This window comes from Penaeus japonicus, unplaced genomic scaffold, assembly GCF_977035675.1.
Source record: "Penaeus japonicus unplaced genomic scaffold, GWHDUDI00000001_assembly GWHDUDI00000019, whole genome shotgun sequence".
Classification (NCBI taxonomy): Eukaryota; Metazoa; Arthropoda; class Malacostraca; order Decapoda; family Penaeidae; genus Penaeus; species Penaeus japonicus.
Genome location: NW_028234421.1, coordinates 29,136,384 through 29,146,383, shown reverse-complemented (window position 1 = coordinate 29,146,383; position 10,000 = coordinate 29,136,384). Strand labels below are relative to the sequence as shown.

Below are 10,000 nucleotides of genomic sequence, written 5' to 3'. Positions count from 1 at the left end.
GTGTCAGTTGATGTCTATCGCATTTCTTATCAAGGCTCGAGATAGGGAAAGTTTAGTATAGAGTAGATTTTAAAGAAAAAGTTTTGAGAAGAGGAGAGTGAAAAAAAAAAAAGATCACAACCATACTCAGAGACAAGTATGAGTTTTGTTCTTGTAACGGATGCAAGTCAGAAGGATGTTAGTATAGCACGTAGACGTCATATGTGCTGTTTTAGTATCACTTGTTAAATAGTTGTAGAAAAAAGAGTGTCGTAAAAGAAAGATAAATGAGAATTTGTGATATGGATTGGTGTTTATGAACAAGATGGATGTCAGTCATTCAGAAGAGAAGTCATGAAATCAGTAAAATCACATTGTTTTTATGTATTTTTTTTTATAATTTTTTTTTTCTCTCTCTCTCTCCTTATATATGATATATACATATACTTTTATATATATATATATATATATATATATATATATATATATATATATATATATATATATATTGGGTATATATGTATATATTGTATGTATAATATATATATATTGTATGTATATATATATTGTGTATATATATATCATATATATACATATATATTGTATATATATGTATATATATATACAGTATATATATATATATATATATATATATATATATATATATATATATATATATATATATATATATACAATATGTATATATATATATTGTTACATATATGTACAATATATATATATATATATATATATATATATATATATTGTATATATATACAATATATATATATATATATATATATATATATATATATATATATATATATATATATATATTGTGTATATATATACATAAATATATATATAGATATATATAAATATATATACATATATATATATATATATATATATATATATATATTGTATATATATATACATTGTTATATATATATTGTATATATATATTGTATATATATATATATTGTGTATATATATATATATATATATTGTATATTTATATGTATATATATACAATATATATATATATACATATACATGTACGTGTACATATATATACATATATATATACATATATATATATACATATACATATATATATACATATATATATGTATATATATATATATATATATATATATATATTCATTTATTTATTTATCTCTCTCTCTCTCTCTTATTTATCTCTCTCTTTCTCTCTCTCTATTATTTATCTCTCTCTCTCTTTCTATCTTTCTTTTTCTCTCTCTCTTTCTCTCTCTCTCTCTTTTCTCTCTCTCTCTCTCTTTTTTTTCTCTCTCTCTCTCTCTCTTTTCTCTCTCTCTCTCTCTCTCTCTCTCTCTCTCTCTCTCTCTCTCTCTCTCTCTCTCTCTCTCTCTCTCTCTCTCTCTCTCTCTCTCTCTCTCAGAGAACAAGAGAAATTTAGAGAGATAGAATTAATCCCCCAATTTATGATCCTACAGCACCTGGAAGGCGAAGTGATAAGCGTCGTAAATAAGCATGGACAAGAATTCGTCTGCTCTTTACCCAGCGTCTCGCCAACAGATGCAGACAGCAAGGGCGATGAGAATATACTTGACCAGCTAGTTGATATTTCTGGTAAGAATTCAGTCATTGAAAAGACCCTCTTTACTGATCCTAGTGGGAAATATGTTGATTTTATTCTATATGAAAAGACCTGACGTTTATGGGACGTAAGGCTTTTTTTTTTTTTTTTTTTTTTTCTTATGTAAGGCATACAGTATCATTTTATTTCCTATTTTTATGAAATCATGAATAATGGTCAATGAAGTTTATATATATATATATATATATAAAATTTATGGCAAATTAATATCATGTGTCAAATAAGTGAGATTTCTTGGCATGTTTCTAATAGGTCTAACAAGATAAGTAAAGTTCTTATATTCCTTTTGTTAAGTTAATTCACAGGACTTTCAGCAAGTAAAGAAAACTTCAGATTATTATATTATTGTCAGATTTTTTCATCATATTCTTGTGTGTAAGATATAGCAATTGTTTTAACCTGTCAGAAAATTTAGAAAAAGATAAAAGCTTCAAATTTTATGCAATGAATGGCAGCATTAGTAGGGTTGCCCAGTATGGCTTTATTTATTAGAAATATCATCCTTAGAAAATAAGAAGCCTTACAAAAAGACTTCCAAGACAAAAGTAACTCCTAATTTGGCAGGTATACAAGTTGTTCATGGTAGTGTTTTCTTTGTGCCATGTATTATTCGTCTGTTAGTGTCATTAGTTGTTTAGTTTTTTTTCTTTTCTTTTATATATGTCTGTCTCTTGATTTATCTCTGTCTGTCTGTCTGTCTTCTGTATTAATTTTGTTACTTATTTCCAGGTCTCTTGAAGCCTATGGAGACAGCACCATGCTTGATTAAGACAGTAGATTGGTGGACTTATGAATTCTGTTATGGTTCTGTCATCAAGCAGTACCACCTTGAAGGTAATAACAGTGGTTTCTAGATATCACATTTCCCTTGTTGTGAATGTTTTATGCCAAAAACCCAGTATTTAATTCTTATTCCCTGATTTAGATGGTTTGGCAGAGGGTTCTTGTCAGATGAATGTCATTTCAATATGTTGTGCAAGTGATATTGACTTATACTTGTTATTCCTTTATTGCAGCAGCTATGGTATAGGCATTTGTTGTCATGAATTTTAATTTTTGTTTGTACTATATTGCAGATAACAAAGCTTCAGGACCGATTCTTATCCTTGGAAAATATGAATCAGAATATAACTGGAAAAATAGCTCAGAGACAAAAAATCGGCTACAAAGATTTCATAGTCAGTTCTATGTGAATGGTACGAAGTGCGATCTTACTGGAGAGCCTCGAAGAACAGAAGTTAGAGTAAGTACATAATCTATTTTGTATATGATTACATGTATAATGTATTATTATTGTTATATGATAATTATTATTATTGTTATTCATATCATTTCATTATTATCATTATTAATTTTATTATTATTGTTTTCCTCAGACATATAAACAGCATTTAAAAAGATAAAAGCAATGGCTATAGAACAGCAAAATTAACTAAATAAATGCATGATGAATAATTAGAGCTAATGTTATTTTTATAAAGGTACTCAGAGCCAGTTGCAATAGCAATATCAGTATTGCTAGATTAACCCATTCACGCTGGTTGATGTCCTATTATATGGTCCCTGGACCCAGGCAACATCCTGAGACATGCATTTTCTCGCTGATTCTGGTTTGGAAAGTTGTGACTTGCCATACAATATGATAAAACGTTAAAAAAAAAATAATAATAAAAAAAAAAATAAATGAAAACTGTGATATTGATAACATCATGGTAATTTATTCTTCTAATTGGTTGAATAGAAAGATTTGAATTGAAAAACTATTGTAAGATGTAATGTGATTGGACAAGAAGTAAAATGAAAGAGAAAATTACTCATATAAAACTATTACTGATTTGTCAATTACCCATAATAATATGTTAGATCACATCAAGAATAACATTTATATTGTTCTTCTTTTCGTTTTGGAAAAAAAAAGTGATAAGTAAAAACATCTTTTTTAGTACACATTCTCACATAGAAGTGAAGAATATAGGAAAAGTTCAATAAAATAACAGTAGAAAAGCATTGCTGTAATGTTTTTTAACTAGAATAACTCCTCTGAACATAGCAATATTTTTACTTGCCTTTACATTGTAGATGCAATCATGCATAGCATAAGAATAGAGTGGGTGAAAAAGGCTCTGAGAGGTTCAGTGCAGCTCCATGCAGGGGGAAAACACCCCGGAACAAAGAGTCACGGGAAATAGATGAAATACGTTCCATCATGAATGGGTTAAACACTTTTTGGTTCTTCAAAATTTCACAGCCTGACCTTGGTATTTATTATTGTAAAAGGCCTAATATGGCTTGAACTTTAATTTTCTATTATACTATTTACTACAATTTTCTTTTAGTTTCACTGTGAGGACGGTGTCGGTGACTACATACAGAGAGTCGATGAACCAGAGTCCTGTCGTTACGTAGTCACAGTTGCAACCACAAGGGTCTGCCATCACCCATATCTAAGACTCCAAGCTGTGAGGACACCCCATGCCATAACATGCGCTCCTGTCATTTCAGAGGAACAGTACCTCAGATATGTGGATTATCAAGAAAGTAAGTGGGCTTTTGTTGAGTGTGGTGATGATAATGACAGGATTGACATATTTATTGTGGTCCAGGTTTTATTCTGGTTGCTGTTGTTGTCATCCTTTCTTTCTTTTTTTGTATGTGTGTTTGTTTGTGTGTGTGTGGGGCTTATTTAATGTTTATACATTCTAGACTTCTCTTAATAATCATCATCAATATTGTCCCTCCCTCCCTTCCCTTCTGCTTTTCTCCCCCTCTCTTCAGTCTCTCTCTCTCTCTCTCTCTCTCTCTCACTCTATCTATCTATCTATTTCTATCTCTATCTCTATCTCTGTCTCTGTCTCTGTCTCTGTCTCTGTCTCTGTCTCTCTCCCTCTCCCTCTCCCTCTCCCTCTCCCTCTCCCTCTCCCTCTCCCTCTCCCTCTCCCTCCCTCTCCCTCTCCCCTCTCCCTCTCCCTCTCCCTCTCCCTCTCTCTCTCTCCCTCTCCCTCTCTCTCTCTCTCCCTCTCCCTCTCCCTCCCTCTCCCTCCTCCCTCTCTCTCTCTCTCTCTCTCTCTCTCTCTCTCTCTCTCTCTCTCTCTCTCTCTCTCTGTCTCTTCCATCTCATGATTTGGGCTTTTGGGCTTTTTTTATTTTTATTTTTATTTTTCCATTTTTTTTTTTGTTTTTGGAATTTCAGTATTTGGATTGGTTAAATGAATCTAACTTATAATGTGCAACAAATTATGTTTTATGTGGTTTGATTAATAAAATGTTATGTTTTCTAGTGATAGATGTTCATTGCATATAAAAATGTACCACATGAATCGCCAGAATTTCAGTCAAATATGCCAGTTAACCCATTAACACTAGAAGTGCATGTATATATGTTCTGTCCACTGTTCTCTGTTCTTTTTTCTTCTTTTTTTTTCTTTCTTTCTTTCTTTCTTTCTTTTTTTTTTTACACAAAGGTGGTTCTACAAGGGATTAGTCATCAAGGAGCTAGTTAGCAGGCCAATTTTATCTCGCCTGTTTGCCTCATCCCTTGATTATGAATAATATATGTTTTTTTTGTTTTTTGGGGGGATACTGTTATTAATGTTATATATTAATTAAGATATTAATAATGAAAATAAAAGTAAAGTAGGTCTACTTCTTGACCTCCTTGGTGACTAAGCAGATATGGAACCACTTATATGTAAAAAAAGATGTATGAATAACTAAAGCAGCATTGTAGTAGACTGCATGTCTGTAGCGTCAATAGATTAAAGCTGAAAAGTGTCCTACTGTATAAGTAAAAAGGAAACTCACACCTGCAGGAAAGACAAAGGAAGAGGAGAGCCTGAAGGAGAAATGGTTGAAGCAGAATGAAGAGCTAACCCACGAGTCAGAAATGGGAGAGAGCCAGTCCATGCTCGAACCCGTGTCACCAGATTCCTCAGATGATGATGAGCTGAAAATGAGCATCAAAATTTTTCGGCTGTATCCTGTTAAGAAACAGAAGAATGCGCAGGCTTCTGAAGCCAAGGAGGATGTTATGGGGGTAGAGACACAGATTACACTCGAGGAAAATGGTGAGACTTTTGAAGTTGCAAATGAACCTAAAGAGTATGAGTGTAAAAGTATTTATAATTTTGTTAAGAGGAGGTGATTTAGAGAGTGATAAAGTATATAATATCTATAGAAAAAATAAGATAATAGGAAGAAAGGGAATTCATAAATTGTAAAACATGCGCAGTGAAGGTCAGTCATATAGGAACTGACAGGCTTTTAAGTATGAACCAGTGAATATATGTAATTTTTAAACCACTCCGGAGATTGCACATTTTAATATTTCCTGCCAATTTTCTCTTTTGGCAGACTTAGAAATGAAGGTGGAAGATATCAACTTGTCTACAGAAACAGAAACTTCAGGCAAAGAACCAGTAAGCAGTGAATATGAAACAGACATAGACAAAAATACTGATATCCCTGAAAATGCAGGCGAGGCAGCAACCAAGGATCTTTTTTCCGGGCAGGACAATCTACACATTGTACAGTATTCAGATGTAAGTGTTGATTTTATGATTTAGCTGGATAAGACTGGGAAAGCAATATAGATGTGAGTGTTGAATATTAATACATCACATGTTATCAATGAACCAATTGTAAGAAATTTCACTCTATAAAGAAAAAAAGTGTGTTGAAAAGGATTACAGAATCTGATAATTTTAGAGTGAAAATAAATTACTGTTGACATTACTTACTTACTAGGTTATTTGGTGTAATTTTTAACATGAGACCCACTAGTGGCTCATGATGGGGCCATTTATGGGAACCTCCCCCCAGATGAGATTTAATGTACCATCATGTGAAAGCAGTGAATATAGAAATATTTGTAAATGTTAATCATATTTATCTACTGCTTCTTAACTGCTTTCTTAGAATTTAGCAGTTATTAAGGTACGAGATTGATTCATTTTCTTTTTCTTTATGAGAAGGAAATTATTAAGACATTTAATTGACAAGTAGTTGATATACCCAAGAAGCACACATTAAGATCTGACTGCACCAGCTGATCACCAGGAAAGATTAACTCAATCCCAATGGGCCCGGCAAGAAGTGGCAACCCTCTATGCTGGGCCTATGCAATATTGCATCGGGAATATTACACTGGTGTGTCGCCCCATCATCAGGCATTTAGCTGTCACGCGGGTGTGACACACCGTCATCATTGGGATAAACATAGGCCCACGTTATATTTTTCATCATCACCATCAGGCTTAAAATTATATTTAAGTCAAGAACAGGTAAACTGGTGAGCACATCAGTTTCATAAATCAAACACAAAAAACTAAATTGATTTTAACATTCTAATCCTTTTTAAATTAACATCAGGTTGAAAATCCATACCTCACTGAAGAAAGTCAGACAGAGGATGAAGATGGTGATGAGGATGAAGTAGACGATGAAGATGACCTTGTTGATGATATGGACAGAAAGGAAAAGGTCCTGACGCAGGCATCCAAATCCACCAACCGTGACCATTTCTCGAAACTTCTGCGCAGGTTGAAGCAACTGGGAAATATGTTCATGAATCAGGTATACTGTTATGAAAGTGAAGTAGTTTTTTGAATGATGGATGTTTTCTCCTTCTTTCCTTTTCTTTCTTAGTTTATTGTTAAATACTTTTTTGTAGAAATATATTTATCACCTCAAACAGATTGTCAGAATCTAATGTAATATCCATAGATTATCTAATTCATTGCATCTTAACCTATTAGTGCTGGGTGACATGTATCACATCATGTGAATATTTTGCTCCCATCGGGTGATGGTCCTATCATGTCATGATCTCTCTTTAAACATACATTTTTAAACATTACATATGTACATTATAATAGGAATTCCATTTGTATAGATGCTATTTATGCATTCCTGAAAATAACAAATAAATGCACTTAGTCACTGCGTGTGCTTGTTATCTAGCTGGCGGTAGCAGCATTACACAAATATAAGCCCCGACATGAATGGGTTAAGGTACCCTAGATAAAAAATGTTCAGCTATTTCTCTTTAAGTCAAGAACCTTTACTTTTAACATTGAAAAAAAAAAAAGTTGAATGTATACCCAACAACTAGTCATTTAATTTCTGATCAACCCTTTAATGCCAATGTAATCACTAAAAGAAAACAGTCTTTTATAAGTTGTGTAAGGTATCTGATCCACAGGACAAAGGATACATTTTTGTTACAATTTAATCCAATTTAACTGGGAAATAATAGGAGCACACTTGCCTCTGCTCTGAGATTAGTATCAAGGCCATCTGGACTAAACAGAAATTAAAAGTGCAGGAATTATGTTTTTTCATCATGTTTTCAATTCTGCACATGCTCCTCACTGATGCTCAATAACAGCATTGAAAAACAAGGGTTTATGCTAACTTTGGAATGAATTAGTGGAGTTGGGAGATATAAATCTCCTAACTTATATAGAATGTAGAACAGAGAGCAGGGTTGCATAGGTGCCCTCCAGAATAAACATTATTTGAACCCCATATATTCATTAATTTCTGTGTATCATTTTACAAGTTTGTTTTCACTGTTGTTCAGGTTTTTCAAGTAAAAAGTTTGGAAAGACATGATAGGAGCAAGACTACTTTGTAAAGTTGAGAAAATTGAAAGATACTTGATATATCCAAATGTCTTTTATTCTTTTTACAGGAGGGTGAAGAAAATGCAAGGCCAGGTAATGAAGACAGAATATCTGAACTTCAGCACGTAGTTGATAGTATAAAAGATGGTCATATTAAGCAGCTAGAGCAAGAAGTTAAAGAATGGACGAAGAATCTGTTAAATAAGGTATGAGTATTTCATTTTCTCAGACTATCTGTGGATTCTGGTTTTCCTCCTAGTTTTCAAATGTCATTTTGATGCATGGAAATGGTATTCCATACCTGCAGATTTTAACAAATTGATTTTGGTTCAAACATAAAATTTTCCTACCAGTTTCTATAAGGGCAATATAATGTAAAAATTGACAACTATGTTATAAAACACTGGACCATATTATGTAGCTTGATGCGCTTACTTTTAGATTATTAACCCATTGCGGAAGGGTAGCATTTTACGTGTCTGGCTGCCCAGACAGGGTGGAGTAAAAGGTGCTCGGCCCACCAGCCAAGGCATATTTCCAAGTGAGCCACCACTGCGCAACATGTCACCACGTTTCTCGCTTTCTTCCAGCCTCTCATTGTAACACTAGAACCATTTTTGTGTAGGTCACAAATGTGGCACTCATACAGGCAGAGTGCCACATTACAGCAGTGGCACATGTTCCTGGTGCCCTTCCTCCTCTGCCTTTTGCTGCACTGCTTGCATTGCCTGTATCGCCTCCCTGGAGACTCCACTGCGTAATGCACCGTTGCTACCTGCAGTTGCTGCTCTGTAAGGGCTGGACGCCCTCGACTACGGTTACTTCCCCTCTCTCTGGTGTACTCCTGTATCATTCCATGAACAAGCACTGACCTGAAGTCCAGCTGCGTCAACTTCCCCCCGAGTGCCTTGTGCACATAGAAGCGTTGATCACAGCCATGTCAAGAAGGTAGAACAGCACCTTGTACCACCTGATGGATTTCCAGACGATCAGGTAGGGCTGAGCTAGCTGGTCACTCAGGTCTACCCCCTCCATCCCAACATTGTAGTCGACCACTACCTTGGATTTCATACACACAACCCCAGGCTGGGAAGTATCGATGACTGATCCGGATGAGTGTACTGTCAACAGCATTGTGCGGGGCTTCTTGTCACGCCATTGCAGGCACAACATACCCGTCTGCGAGCTGCAAAGGTCCACATCGCCACATTTCTTTGTCTGCAGATACCTCAGCATAAACTTGCAGTTGGCATGTACTGTACCAATCACACTGGTATGCCAACTCTGCAGATAGTGAAAGAGGGTCGGAGAAGTATACCAGTTGTCGGTATACAGCTTGTACTCCTTCCCGAAGAGGTTTGCGGTGTCCATCAAGTTGACAACAGCCTTGGTCGAAGCCGGGAGTTCACCTTTGTCCATGCCTGCTTAGATTCTGAAGGCGCTCTTGCTGCCATCACTGATGCACAGCTTGTACACCCTCACCCCGAAGTGTGCACGCTTTGTACGGTTGAAGACAATGCTACAAAAGCATCCTCGGAACCTCCAGAGGCTCTCATCGATGGTGATCCTCTGTGGAGGGATGTAAATCGATGAGAACTGCCGGGAGAACGCATCAATAACTGGCCACAACTTCCACAGGCAGTCTTCAGCAGGATGACTTCAGCTGTTATCCACTACATGGAGGTTGGCAGTCAGTTGAAAGAAACTCGCAGCATAGTGTCTGGAAATACAGGCACGTGGTGGAGAGGGTCCT

At 34.9% G+C, this 10,000-nt stretch overlaps 1 protein-coding gene across 2 annotated transcripts in view; it reads left to right on the top strand.

Annotated features, from left to right (window-relative positions):
* Positions 1-10,000, top strand: part of LOC122244456 (uncharacterized) — a 25,899-nt gene that overhangs the window by 1,278 nt on the left and 14,621 nt on the right. For both annotated transcript variants that reach the window (XM_043002368.2, XM_043002365.2), the window contains exons 2-9: positions 1,461-1,596; positions 2,354-2,458; positions 2,701-2,867; positions 3,961-4,162; positions 5,434-5,688; positions 5,975-6,162; positions 6,992-7,195; positions 8,316-8,453. In XM_043002368.2, the coding sequence (XP_042858302.1) occupies positions 1,461-1,596; positions 2,354-2,458; positions 2,701-2,867; positions 3,961-4,162; positions 5,434-5,688; positions 5,975-6,162; positions 6,992-7,195; positions 8,316-8,453 (1,395 nt within the window). The remainder of the gene's footprint in view (positions 1-1,460; positions 1,597-2,353; positions 2,459-2,700; positions 2,868-3,960; positions 4,163-5,433; positions 5,689-5,974; positions 6,163-6,991; positions 7,196-8,315; positions 8,454-10,000) is intronic.